At 41.3% G+C, this 14467-nt stretch overlaps 1 protein-coding gene across 1 annotated transcript in view; it reads right to left on the bottom strand.

Moving 5' to 3' along the window:
* Positions 1 to 10036: 10036 nt before the first annotated feature.
* The window catches only part of VAV2 (vav guanine nucleotide exchange factor 2), a 469223-nt gene continuing 464792 nt past the window's right edge, over positions 10037 to 14467 (bottom strand). Inside the window, exon 28 of the mRNA XM_069069239.1 lies at positions 10037 to 12965. Within this exon, the coding sequence (XP_068925340.1) occupies positions 12918 to 12965 (48 nt within the window). The 3' untranslated portion in view covers positions 10037 to 12917. The remainder of the gene's footprint in view (positions 12966 to 14467) is intronic.

The following is a 14467-nucleotide window of genomic DNA, read 5'->3' as shown; positions in this document are numbered from 1 at the left end:
TACCATTGGTTCCCTCCATTAACGTCTTCTTCCAATGCCTCCTTTTGGCAAGCAGGAGACCCCCAGTATCCAAGGGTTATGTTTCAATAGTGCACACTCTGGTTGGTTCTCCTGAGCTAGAACAGCTTTGAAACTTGGTTAATGAACTGGGTCTGCTCTAAGGGAAAGGAAGCCTATCACCATGTCACCCTATTTTGGTCCCAGCAATTCGTGAAATTGACAGAAATATAAGCTAGTCCTCTTGCACAGTGATAATGGGGAAATGGCACTGGAGGAGGAAAGACAGAGCAAAGATACAGGATGAAAAGCTGTGCAGAGGGTATGGTCTACATTACCAAGGGTTCCCTGCAAGGATTAAATCAAGCTTCCCCAAAGTACCAAAGCATTCTAAGTTCAGACTTGGGGCAGAGGAACACCTGCATGAGGGCCACAGTAGAGGCCAGGGCTACTGTGGGGTTTTAGCTGGAGTCATCCAGAAGTATACTAGGGGAGAAAGGGAACAAAACTCCTTGGTCTGTAGAGAGAATGGTCTGGGTAGGCTAAGGGTCATGTAGAGGAAACTACCCTGGACCTGGGTTTGAATCCCCAGCTCTGTCATATACCAGCTGTGGACCTGGCCATTTACCTGCTCTGTGCCTCAGTTCTCATCTGCAGATTGAGGAGGTCAGGTTGGATGATCTCCAAGGTCTAGGATTTTTTCAGGATACATAGCTAAGTTACTTTAAATCCAATAAAACTTTGAAATGAAATTATAATTTAATCACAGCAGCATCTATATACATTTGAAAAATAGTACATGTATGTGCAAACACTTCCATCTACAGAAGACATATTTACTTTTTTTAGGCATTTGTAGAGAGCTTTGTAGACCCTTTGTAAAAATTCCACAGTCCTGCATGAGGCCCCAAGTGCAATGGTGTAAGGGAATGAAGATTTGGAGTCCAAAGACCTTCAAATCCTAGCTCTGCCAATAACCAGCTGTGTGACTTTGAACAAGTCATTTCCCCTTTATGGGCTTCAATTTCTTCATGTGTAAATTGTATTACATGATCTCTAGAGAAGAGTCCAGATTAGATATGAGATTTTTGTCCTGACGGTGATGTTCATCATGTATGACTTTGGAAAAATTCATTTCATTCATTTGGACATCACAAGTAACAAGAATTTATAAAACATCTTTTATGTGCCAGGCACTATGCTAAGTATTAGAAGGTATAAACACAGTGAACAAGCCTCCTCCAGCAGAGGAGCTAGGATAAAGAGACCACTATTCATGGGAACTGACTCCCTTGCTTTTGGAAAAACAGGAGAAATGGGCCCATTGGATTTTATTTTCCCAAGAGAACCTGAGACTCAGGGATAGCCCAGGTGTGATCATTTTTTTTTTTTTTTGCTTTTTTTGGAGGGGGGAGGGCAGGGCAATTGGGGTTAAGTGACTTGCCCAAGTTCACATAGCTAGTAAGTGTGTCAAGTGTCTGAGGCTGGATTTGAACTCAGGTCCTCCTGACTCCAGGGCCGGTGTTCTATTCACTGTGCCACCTAGCCGCCCCATGATCATTTTTAAAAAAGGATATGGGATGGTGGAGTAGAAGCACAAATTTGGTGTAGGTTCCCCTCCAATCACTGTAAAAAATGTAAAAAAAACATGTAAAGAAATGACTCTAAACAAACTTTAGAGCTACAGAACCCCAAAACAAAGAGAAACAAAGCTCCCACTGAAAGAAGCCTGGAAGGACGACAGGAAGGATCTATTGTGCCAGGCTGGGAGCTGAGCACATCCCCAGCCATGTGGTTCCTGGCCCCAGAGCTGCCCCGATCAGCAGGCCTGGAGCAGACTTCGGGAGAGAGAATCACCAGCAGCTGTGGTGGTTTTCAGAATTATCAACCCATAAATGCCAAAAAGAAAGTAAAAGGTCAGTGCAGAACTTTGTGGGAACAGGGGAACATAGAGTATGGTCCGGCCCTTGCTCCCGGGGCAAGAAGCTGAGGAGGCACAGTAGCTGTGCAGCTACTGTTGCCTGGCTATCTCAGGAGCTCCTGGCCTGCAGACTGTAAAGGGACCAAGTGACCATTCAGAGGGTAATTGCTCTTGCTTTAACCTGTCTGGATCTGGATTGGGTCTTGGGTGGTGGTCCTGGGGTGTGTGACCAGTGAGTCAGAGCTTGTGGTGTCTGTAGAGAGGGCACCCTCCTAATAGCTCCAGCAACTTCAAAAACCCCAGCAATTTGGGACGAAGCTCTCTCCATTCTAGAAGCAGAGTTCTACTGTGGAAAAGAGCTCAAAAGTCAAGTAATTGACTGGCAATATGGACAAGCCCAGGAAACGTAATCAAACCATAGATTCCTTTTTAGGGGACAAAAAGGATCAAGGCATGGAGTGGGAGGAAGACAATGAAGTCAGAACTCCTGCATCAAAAGCATCCAAGAAAAATATGAATTTGTTACAGGCCATGGAGGAGCTCAAGAAGGATTTTGAAAATAAAGTAAGAAAACTGGAGGAAAACTTGGGAAGAGAAATGAGAATGAAGCAAGAAAATCATGAAAAGAGAGTCAACAGCCTGCTAAAGGAGACACAAAAATACACTGAAGAAAATAACACCTTAAAAAATAGACTAACTCAAATGGCAAAAGAGGCTCAAAAAGCCAGTGAGGAGAAGAATGCCTTAAAAAGCTAAATTTGCCAGATGGAAAAGGAATTTCAAAAACTCCTTCAAAATAAGATTGGAGCAATTGGAAGCTAATGACTTTATGAGAAATCAAGATACTATAAAACAGAACCAAACAAATGAAAAAGTAGAAGGCAATGTGAAATATCTCATTGGAAAAACCACTGACCTGGAAAATAGATCCAAAAGAGATCATTTAAAAATTATTGGACTACCTGAAAGCCATGATCAAAAAAAGAGCCTAGACACCATCTTGCAAGAAATTATCAAGCAAAATTGCCCTGATATTCTAGAACCAGAGGGTAAAATAGAAATTGAAAGAATTCACTGATCACCTCTTGAAAAAGATTCCAAAAAGAAAACTCCTAGGAATATTATAGTCAAATTCCAAAGTTTGCCAGTCAAGGAGAAAATACTGCAAACAGTCAGGAAGAAACAATTTGAGTATTGTGGAAACCCAATCAGGATAACACAAGACCTAGCAGCTTCTACATTAAGGTATTGAAGAGCTTGGAATATAACAATACAGAGGTCAAAGGAACTAGGACTAAAACCAAGAATCACCTACCCAGCAAAACTGAGTATAATGCTACAGGGGAAAATATGGTCATTCAATGAAATAGAGTATTTTCAAGCATTCTTGATGAAAAAAACCAGAGCTGAACAGAAATTTTTACTTTCAAATACATGAAGCAAGAGAAGCATGAGAAGGTAAACAGGAAAAAGATATCATAAGGAACTTATCAAAGTTGAACTATTTATATTCCTACATGGAAAAATGATAATTGTAACTCATAAGATTGTTCTCAGTATGAGGATAGTTGAAGGGAATATATGTGTGTGTGTGTGTATATTTATACATACATATATGTATGCATAGGAGTGTTTATGTGTATATAAATATATGTGTGAGAGTGGGCATATGTATGTTCATGTATACATAGACAGAGGGCACAGGATGAGTTTAATATGAAGGGATGATATCAAGGTGAGAGAATTTATTGGGAGAAGGAGAAAGGAGGAGATAGATTAGGGTAAATTATCTCATATAAAAGAGGCAAGAGAAAACTGTTACAATGGAGAGGAAGAACAGGAAGGTGAAAGGGAATGAAACAACCTTATTCTCATTAAATTTGGCTTAAGGATGGAATAATATACATACTCAATTGGGTAGCTTACCCTACAGGAAAATAGGGGGGTAGGGAATGGGGGGGGATGATAAAAGGGAGGGCAGATTGCGGGGGAGGGTAGTTAGAAGCAAAACATTTTTGAAAAGGGATAGGGTCAAAGGAGAAAATGGAATAAGTGGGGGGCAGGAAAGGATGGAAGGAAATATAGTTTGTCTTTTACAATATGACAACTATGGAAATGATTTGGGTAACTGCACATGTACAACCTATATTGAATTGCTTATCTTCCCAGTGGGGGTGGATGAGGAGGGAGGAAGGGAAAAAATCTGGAACTCAAAGTTTTAAAAACAAATGTTTAAAAAATTTTTTTGTTTTTTACATGCACCTGGGAAATAATATGTACTGGGGTATAGAGGTCCATCTTGCCCTGCTAGAAATTTAGGGGGGGTGATGGGGCGATATAGGGGAGAATGGATTGGGGGATGGAATATTCAGTGATCTTGCTATTTTGGGGTTGGGGGTAGGGGAAAGATGGGGAGAAAAAATTGTAACTCAAAATCTTGTGGAAATGAATGTTGAGAAGTAAAGATAAATAAATTTTTTAAAGAAAAAAAGATATGGCTGCAATTTAAATTTCTTAGTATGGCAGGTGTAAGAGTTGGGAATTGTCAATGACAGCCACAAATCCTTGTTCACAGATAACAAATCTCTCCTGATTATTGTGACATGACATTGATGGTGTCTGGCCTGACTTCACTTCCCATGAGACTGTGCCCCAACAATTTTGCAAGTGTGTAATGGAGAATAGACACATAAGACTTTAAATGATCTTTTGAAGAAGTTCTGAAAAGTACACATTTAGGGCTTTAGAAAATACCTTAGATACACTGTAGTCAGGGGTATGCAGGCAAATGTTTAGGAACCAGCTCTCTGGGGGAAAAGAATGTACCCACAACATACTTTTAAATTTAATCTGTATTATTTCTTTAGCCCAGAGTCTAGACAATTAAAAAAAAAAAAGAAATCAAGCCTCAATTTGTAGAGTTTGCCAATTTCAGATGTGTTAATAATGCTCACACTAAAAATTTAATAACTGGCCTGGAGCACAAGCTGGTCCCAGCATTCCTTCTCATTAGAATGGAAACTCTTGGTGAGTAGGGATTGTTTTTTGTGTTTGTATCCCTAGCACTTAGTAGATGGTCTAGAATAGAGAGGGCACTTAATAAATGCTTGTTAATTGATTTTTTACAGGTGATGTCCATATAAATGAAGTGATTTTTTTTCAAGACCACAATACAGTCAGAATTAGAACCTTACCCCTGCCAAAATATGGATTCCTCTCATCATAGCATAGATTTAGTCTTGGAAGGGAATTTAGAGATCATTAGTTTAACCTTCCCATTTTACAGATAAAGAAGCTTCTCCACATAGAAGGGAAGTGACTTGTTCAAAGTCACACAGCTAGTAATTGGCAGAGATAGGATTCAAAGCCAGGTCCTCTGATTCTAAGTCCAATGCTCCTTTCCTTACTTACACCATTTGGATGTGGGCTTCCCCCCTCTTTACCACTGTCCCCCACCCCCACTCTCAGTACTGGGGAACTCTTGTAAAGGGTCTACAAAGCTATATACAAGTGCATAAAAAAGTAGATTTATCTCCTGTAGATGGGAGAAGCTAACTGGCACATAATATGTACCACTTTTCAAAAGTTCATAGCTGCAGTTAAATAAAAAATTTATTAAAAATGTTAAGTTTATAATAACTTTTAGCCATTATGTATTTTCTTAATTAATGGGTACTACTACTACTATCTCCACGCCATGTGGGAAGTTATGCATTTTTAACTTTAATTTTAAATTAGCTTTCATCTTGAAAAATTCTGCACATTGAAAAGTTTGGTAGCCACTGAAGCTACACTGCCATGGCTCCCACAGACTTTCAGGGATGTAAGGAATATTAGCAGTCATCTGATCTAATCACACCTGCAACTGAAAATCCCTCTGATAATATCCCTAACAAGTGGTCATCCTTGACAACTTGAGTCTTGGTTTTTCTTCTTCTATCCTTACCCTTCTGAGGGACTCTTGCCTTACACTGGTCCCCACTTTTTCATATGAACTAAACAAGATCACGTCTTGGGCTGTTTACAACACTTCCCTCTCCTTTGCCAGCAAAGGGCCTTCCTGTCATCTAAGCAGCAGAGCAAAGCGTTGGGACTAGTCAGAGAGATGAACTCAAATTTATGAGCTGTGTGGTTTTGGACAAGTCACATGACCTCTATTTGCCCTGGTTTAATCAACTCTGAGGATCATGAGATAATCTTTGGAAAAGAGCTTAGCACAATGCCTGGCACATAATAGACTCTAGAAATGCAAGCTGGTATCAATATTACTGACATTTATATCATGTTTTATTGTTCGTTAAGTGCTATGAACATAGTACATCATTTGATCCTCACAAAAAGAACACAACAACACTGGTGGGGGGTAGGTGTTATTTTTTCCATTTTACAGATGAGGAAGCTGAGAGCAGCTAGTTGACTCCTCTAAGATCACACAGTTAGCAAGTGACTGAAGCAGCCTCCGAATCAGGCTGAATCAGGCTTTCCTGACCCCACCCACTGCATCACCTATCTGTCATTAAAAAATAGGGCCCAGGAAGGAGACCCTTAATCCAGCCTGGTAAGTGTAAGGGTCTACATGCCCCCAAGCATTTAGGAAACCTGACTGAGCTGATGAAGAGCACATGGCTGTGAACCTACTTCCAGGGAAGTCGTTGGATGTGTGGCTGTTCTCTTGCAGTGGCAACTTCTGGCTACCAGAATACCATTTGTTCATCAGTTCTTGGGTTTTAGACTAGAAGGGGTCTTTAGAGATGATAGCACAATCCCCTCACTTTACAAATGGAGAAGTTGAAATCACAACAGGGAAGGGACTTCTCTAAAGTCCTACAGGTAGAAAGCAGAGGAGCTGGCATTCCAACCAGGTTTATTAGTTCCAGTATCACCATGCCTTGATTAACTGAGGTGACAGGTATGGGTTCCAATGCTTACAAGAAGAATGATATTTTGAATACTAATAATTCTGCAGACAGAAAAGTAGCTAGTATTGTTGGAGTTGTGAACTGATCCAACCATTCTGGAGAGCAATTTGGAACTATGCCCAAAGAACTATAAAACTATGTGTACCCTTTGATTCACCAATACCACTGGTAGGTCTGTATCCCAAAGAGATCATAAAAAAGGGAGGACCCACATGTACAAAAATATTTATAGCTGCTCTTTTTGTGGTGTCAAAGAATTGGAAATTGAGGAGATGCCCATCTATTAGGGCATGGCTTAACAAACTGTGGTATATGAATATAATGGAGTAGTATTGTAGTATAAGAAATGATGAGCAGGTTGACTTCGAAAAACCTGGAAAGACTTACATGAACTGATGCTAAGTGAAGTGAGCAGAACCAGCAGAACATTGTACATAGTAACAGCCACAGTGTGAGATGACCAACTTTCAACAGACTTGACTCTTCTTTGTAATACAACTATCTAAGACAATTACAGAAGACTCATGGTGGAAAATACTATCCACATCCAGAGAAAGAACTATCGAGTCTGAATACAAGTCTATTTTCTGAATGCAAATAATACAATTTTCTCTGTGTGTATATGTTTCTTTCTTGTGATTTTTCCCTTTTGTTCTGATTCTTCTTTTATAACGTTAGTAGGAACGTGTTTAAAATGATTGTAAATGTAAAGCCTATGTCAGACTGCATGCCATCTTGGGGAGGGAAGAAAAAAATTTGGAACTCAAAATCTTATAAAAGTGAATGTCGAAAATTGTCTTTACATGTAATTGGAAAAATAAAATACCAATAAGTGTCTGTGTGGGGGGAAAGACTAGTAGCTAGTTTAGAGAACTGGGATGTTTTCTCACCATTTTGAAACTTTTTGCCTGGATACTTACAGCACGGTACATGAGACACATATCCATTAGCTACAGATCTGTAACAAGTCCATTTACCTTCTGCTGGAAAACTAATATACTGGTCTGATTAGGGAATGGAGTGGATTTATTTATCACTGATTCTCTAACATAGAAGTAGGGAACCTGTGGCCTGGGGGCCACATGTGGTCTTCTAGGTCCTTGGGTGAGACCTTCTGACTGAGCCCAAGTTTTATAGAACAAATCCTTTTATTAAGTTTGGATTCAGAGTGTCTAGAGGGTCACATGTGACCTCGAGGCTCCAGGTTCCCCACCCCTGCTCTAGCAGAATTGCCATAGGCAACTTATATTAGTGACCAGTTTTCAAAGAATCAAAAATCAATGAAATTTACTCTCACTGAAAACCATGCTGACTACCAGCTCCAGGAGGCTTGAATGCTCTCTGTAGGAGGAGCTGGTAGTTTTGGGATCAGTTTGGTGGATTAATTGATTTTCCTCACTACAATGAGGAAGTGACTATCTTTGGATCACCCAACCTAATAACATTTAAAGACAGTTACTTTGAGATAGGAATGGGTTTCCACAGTTTAGAACGTCAAAATGTAATGTTCTTGTTGCTGAGTTGTTTTTAGCTATGACCTACTCATTGTGACCCCATTTGGGGTTTTCTTGGCAAAGATACTGGAGTGGTTCACCATTTCCTTCTCCAGCTCATTTTACAGATGAAGAAACTGAAGGCATCAGGGTTAAGTGCCCAGGGTCACACAGCTAGTGTCTGAGGTCATATTTGAACTCAGGAACATGAGTCTTCCTAACCAGGCCCAGTGCTCTATTCATTGCACCACTAGTCAGTGTGATTTAATAGAAAAGAGTAATGGATTTAAAGGGCCTTACTTTCAACTTCAGTCTTGTTGCTTATAGCAAGCTAGGGCTGCAGGCCAGGGAGATGTCAAGTTTAGAAAAGACACAGCCCTCCTCATGGATCTTACAATCTAACAGAGGGATGAGAATTATACTCTTTGGTGTTTTTCACAATGATAACGTGTACTACAGAAAAATATTTGACATAACTCCATTTTCCCACCTTGACATAACTGACTCTATTTTATAACTGAAGTCCATTTTAGGACTAAATTTTTTAGATGCTAACAAGCACCTGTTGTTTTGACATACTTACATAACTAAGCAAATTGTTTTGCTATTTCGTGATAAATATGTCTTGTTCAATTGTAGCCACATGGATAATCTCTGATCAATTAATCAAGATAGAAGAACACTAATAAGAAATGCTTACAAACAGTTTTCCATTGGTAGTTTCCTTTCATCATAAACTTAATGAACTGCCAAAGATGGGCATTTGTTAATTGTGTGATGAATGATCAATCAGAATTAAACTGTAACTTGTTAATGGGAGCTAGAGCCTTTAAAAAACCCCACTGGAAATCCCATTCAATAGCCCGATCCTGGGTGGTCACTTGAACAGACTCTTGTGTTCCCTTGTTCAGCCACTTCCCATTCCCCACAAGATTCAAGCTTTCCCACATTGGCTTGACTCATAAGAGTGTTGTCGACTGTTGGCGGTTCACCAGACCATCACCTCCAGGAGAGATGAGACACATGCTTCTAGCAGGGAGGGAAGTGAGAACCTTATCTTGTATACTGGTGTTATGACACGCTTACCTGGATGCCCTAGGAATCAGGTGGTAGGTTGGCTCCTGGAGAGGTTGGTATTATTTGCATTGAATAGAGTGATTGTACCCTTGACAAGTATAAGTCTGTTCTGGTAGCTCTATCACACACATAACAAGTAGGTTTCGAACATACCCAGTGGGTTACACAGAAGGAATGGCTACGGGTATGTTAATTTTCAAAAGAAATCCAGATCTAATGACTGATCCTAGACAGGGCAAGAAGCTCAGCAGTACAATTATCCCTTCCGTGTTATGGGGGTTAAGGGAGCTGTGCCCCTAACTGTGATATGGAAAATCTGAGAAAATATTTTTGGCTCTCTGTACTAGAGAAGTCTGAATTTTTTTCTTTTTCTTTTATGGAGGGTTTACAGTACCTTATTGTACAATTTGGGTTGGTATTATACAATACTACACTTATATTTTATGCACTTTTAAGTTTCTAAACCTTTTCTGTGTCATCTATGGTTTCCACAAAACTCCTCACATTTTTTTCTTATGCCAACTCATGATATTGAAACCCCACGATTGGGAAAGTTGTAATGTGGAAGGGATAACTGTAATTGTTCAATACTTCCGAGCTGACTCAGCTGAAGAAACAAGGCAAAGCAATTCTGCAGAAAAGAATGCACGTTTATTTGCAGTAAAAATCATGATTTGAAAAAAATCTATTGGCAAAATTACATTTCTGTTTGGTTGCGGGCATTAATGGGGTGTGCTGTAACTAAGAAATCCCTCACTTGCATGCAAAGGGCTTCCCAGTCATAGCGACTTTCCTAACCCAGGATTATAAACTACCCCTAGAGGACTTCCCAACTGCCAGCTATGAACTATTTCACAATCCCCCTTTGCCCCCTAACTCTCCCTCCCTGGTTAGTGCAATGCAAAGAAACAAAAATCCCAAGGCATTTACATTATTATTTCCTATTTCTGAACATCCTCACTTACAACTTTGACTCATTTCATGATGAACTAAAATATATATACAATTTTCTTGCCAGCATAAAAACATTTTTTCCCTTATTCACAGATATATATCATGGCATTTGGAGAAATAATTACAAACTTTTTTCTTTCAAAACAAAAAAATAAAACAGAACGAGTTTCTTACAACAGTAAACACAAAAGATCCTTACCTCTGTCCCTTCCCACCCCACCCTATCCTGCCCCTCTCAGGAATGATCGATTCCATTCAGACAAATTCCTGACTCAGAGTTGTCGATCCTTGGCAAAGTGCACCCAAAGGGCTCAGGGGATGGGAAAAGGAAGCAGTCTTAATTCTGGGATGCTCATTTTGAAGGATAGAAGAAGCCTACTTGACACATCCATTTTTACAAATGTTTTTCTAAATATCTCATAACTTCACAGGTCTTTTGGAGGATATTTTTCCATCATCTTCCTGATACTCTTTCTCTTCCTCCCACCTCCTGGATATAAGGAATGTGTGATTGGTCCAGAAATGGTCACAGTTAATGGAGAAATGAACCAGTCAGTTAGCACCAAACAGCAGCAGGGTCTAAAACCACCAAACAGATCCTTCCCACCCCCCAACTCCCACCCACTTATTTGGGTTCCCCCCTTCCCAGGAGGAAGATTAGTGAGCTTTTAAATTCTGTCTCTTCACCACCTCCCTTCTCCCCTCAATCTCCCTCTCCTCTAGTCACCAAGTGACCAAAAGGAAGACTTCAGTCATACCCTGGGGCCAGTGTGGGATGATTTTTCTGCCAGTAGCTTTGGCACAAAAAAAGATCAAGCAAGGTAACCCCTCCCAATCTCAGACAAGGTCAAGAAAAAGAAACAGATAGGGGCAAGACTAAGGTGCTTGCCTCTCAGAGAGATCTGCCCCGGTCCCTAAGCAGTGCAATGTGGTATCATGGAAAGAATGAGATTGAGAATCAAAGGATCTGGGTTCTAATCCCAGTTCTGCTCCTTATTACCTGTGTGACCTTTGGCAAGTTATTTGATTCCTTTGGGCCACAGTTTCCTCATTTGTAAAGTGATGGAACTGGACCAAATTGATCTCTAAGATTCCTTCCCAGCTCTAAATCTATGATTCTAGTGTCCTTTAGGGCAAATGATTGACGAGGACTACAGGAACAGAGGCTGGGGGTGGGGGGAGACGAGAAGCATTAGAAGGTAGAATAGGGAATAACCATTCACAAGAGCACTTATCTGACATGAGCTAAAAGCAGACCCTGGGTTGAGGGACTGAGAGAAGCCCCAGAAGAAAAAAACTTTGTTGAGATGAGGGGGGACAGCCAAGTGTTGGGTTATGGAAAATGGAGCATAGTTTCAGAAATCACTTTGAACCATGCTAAAAACACCCAGGGATTGCAATTTTTTTTTGAGGAGACCCCCAGGAGACCACATGGGGGATCCTATGGGAGTTGTGGGACCCCCTGTCCAAGAGAAGCAAAGTTCCTAACAAGAAAACCATCATTTTCTCCCTGATCCCATTTAGAGACACAGTTTCTGTTTGCCAGTTTGTAGGAAATAGGATATAAATACATTCTAGGTACTTCAGCAGAAGGAAAAAAAGTGTTTTGTTGTTGTTGTTTTTATGTGGGGGGAGACAATATTTGATGCAAATATAAGTGGTACCATTCACAGGAGTCATCTTGAAACTTCCTTCTTTTCTCCAACTTCCCCTAGGGAAACTTCCTTTGACAGTTGGGTTTTCCATTATTTTCCCCACCCTCCCTAGCCCAGAGGAAAACCAAGGCAGACCATTTTGAAAATGGACAGGAACTAGGTGGCGTCTCAGGTTCCTCTAGCTTTAAATCTACAATCCAATGATAAGTCAATATTACACAGACAATACTTTGGACTGGTCACCTTCCTTCCATGCACAGCAGCCCCCCGAGGCTGGCCTCTTCCCTCAGCAGTTGCAGCCTGGGACTTGGTTAGTTATCTGGATGGAGGCAGTATATGGGGTCCTTCATCCTGAAGCACCAGGTGTCAGAGCTAGCAGCAAATGAGGACGCCAGGGAGAAGGTAAGGAGAGGAGTTTGTGGGAATCTTCTGCCAGTCCTCATTTCAGGGACTTTCCCCCACAGCCCTCTGACCCTGCAGACGGCATCACCAAGAGAACAGTGGGTTTTCTTCCTTGGTCCCAGGTGCCTCTCTGGAGTAGCAAACCCGGCAATGACCAACGATCAACTTCCAACAATCTAGTCTCTGGGCTCAGAAAGGTTCTGGGTTTTCCCTTCTCTGGGATGGTGGGTAACACTGTAGCAATGTAATCTGAGATACACTGTTAAGTTTTATATACAAGTCCTGTACCCTGGGACGGGTCACCAATGCAGATGACTGATTTGCAAATGGTTTGCATTTAGTATCATGTCCCCCTCCCCCCAACCCTTCCCCCACCCTTTCAGGCTGTTTAATACTGGAAGCTTGGAGGACATTTCTCTCTGAATTAACTAGAGGTCTGCACCCACTCTAGAGAGACTCTTCTGAGAGAATCCATGGGCTCTGCCCCCAGATCCAGATGTCACTGCACACCTTCCTCTTCCACATATGTTGACGGAAACCAGCCAATCTGCAAAAGACACAGTAGTCACCATGGCATGAGAGAGTATTAGAGACACGACAAGAGACCACAGAATCCAGTCTACACTATCCCAAGGGCTGATAACTTTTTATTCTCTATAGGTGTCTTTAAATCTCAGAAAGGCTCTCATATAGAAGAGGGAAGTTCATGCTATGGAGCTCCAGAGGACAAAACTAGGCTCAATGGGCAATGAAAGAAATTTCAGCTCAGTATGAGGAAGTTTTTTTTTTTCAAGCAGAGGTATCTAAAAAACAAAATGGGCTGCAATGCAAAGTAGTGAACTCCCTGACACTAGAGGTATTCAAGTAGGCAAAGACGACCACCTACATTGGAGCTGGAAAGGATCTCAGTGGTCAGTTAGTCCAACCTCTCCATTTTACAAATGAAGAAACAAGAACTCAGAGAAAGCAAGCTATGTCAGAAGTCATCTGGTCCAACCTGTATCTCAATAGGAACAACATTCCTGACAAGGGGATTCAGCCTTCATTTGGCTGCTTCCAAATGAGAAGGAAGAACTGACCATCTGATGCAGTTCATTCTGGGGGTTTTGGGATAGCTCTAATTGTTAAGGGATTTTTCCTTACATGGAGCCCAAGTTTGGTGATGGCCAATCATACCCATAATACTTGTACAGGTCTTCAAGTGCTGGAAGATCAGTTGTCACCTATGAGCTATCTCTGTTCTAAGTTGGGGCAACTCTACATATCCTAGAAGCTTACACTAAGCCTGGACCACAAATATCCACAGCCCTTATTCTCTGGATGCTTCAAAGTCCAGACAAAGAATGCTCGTTCTAGGGTCATTATGGAGAGCTCCAAGAACAGGTGATTTTAATGGTGTGAGGTTTCTTTCTTTTAAAGCACCAAGACAAGATACTCCTTACATCTTAAATGCCAACACACCCCAAGGCCCCCAGTTCCCTCAGCCAACCCTCACAGGCCACACCTGACAGTGGCCCAGCAGGTACGGGAAGTGACAAAAACACTGAGCTAGGACTCAAGGTCCCGCACTTTGGGTCCTGGCTCTGCCACTGACTTTGCGGGACAAGGCTGGACAAGGCACTCTGGATTGTGGCATCCTAGATTTAGAGCTGGAAGGGAACTTGGAGGTCCTCGAGTCCAATGGAAGCCCAGAGAGCATAGTGACTTGTCCAGGACCCAAGTAACAGAACCTGGGTTTGAACCCAGACCCTCTGGCTCCAGCACTCCATTATCCCATGGGGTTGTATAACTTCTTTGAGCCTCATTTAGTCTGCTTGACACTTCAAAGAATTTGGGGGATTAAATGAGATATGACACTCTTTGAGAAATATAAAGAACTTGGTGCAGCTAGGTGGCACAGTGGATAGAGTACTGACCCTGGCATCAGGAGGACCTGACCATAGACATTTAACATGCACTAGCCGTGTGACCTTGGGCAAGTCACTTAATTGCTTAAAAAAAAACAAGTATAAAGAACTATACAGATGTAAAGTGATAGTAATGATCACA

Source organism: Petaurus breviceps, unplaced genomic scaffold (genome assembly GCF_028583685.1).
Source record: "Petaurus breviceps papuanus isolate PSGF00001 unplaced genomic scaffold, PetGlider_PUasm1.0 90779, whole genome shotgun sequence".
Lineage (NCBI taxonomy): Eukaryota > Metazoa > Chordata > Mammalia > Diprotodontia > Petauridae > Petaurus > Petaurus breviceps.
This window is presented reverse-complemented; position numbering and strand designations above follow the sequence as displayed.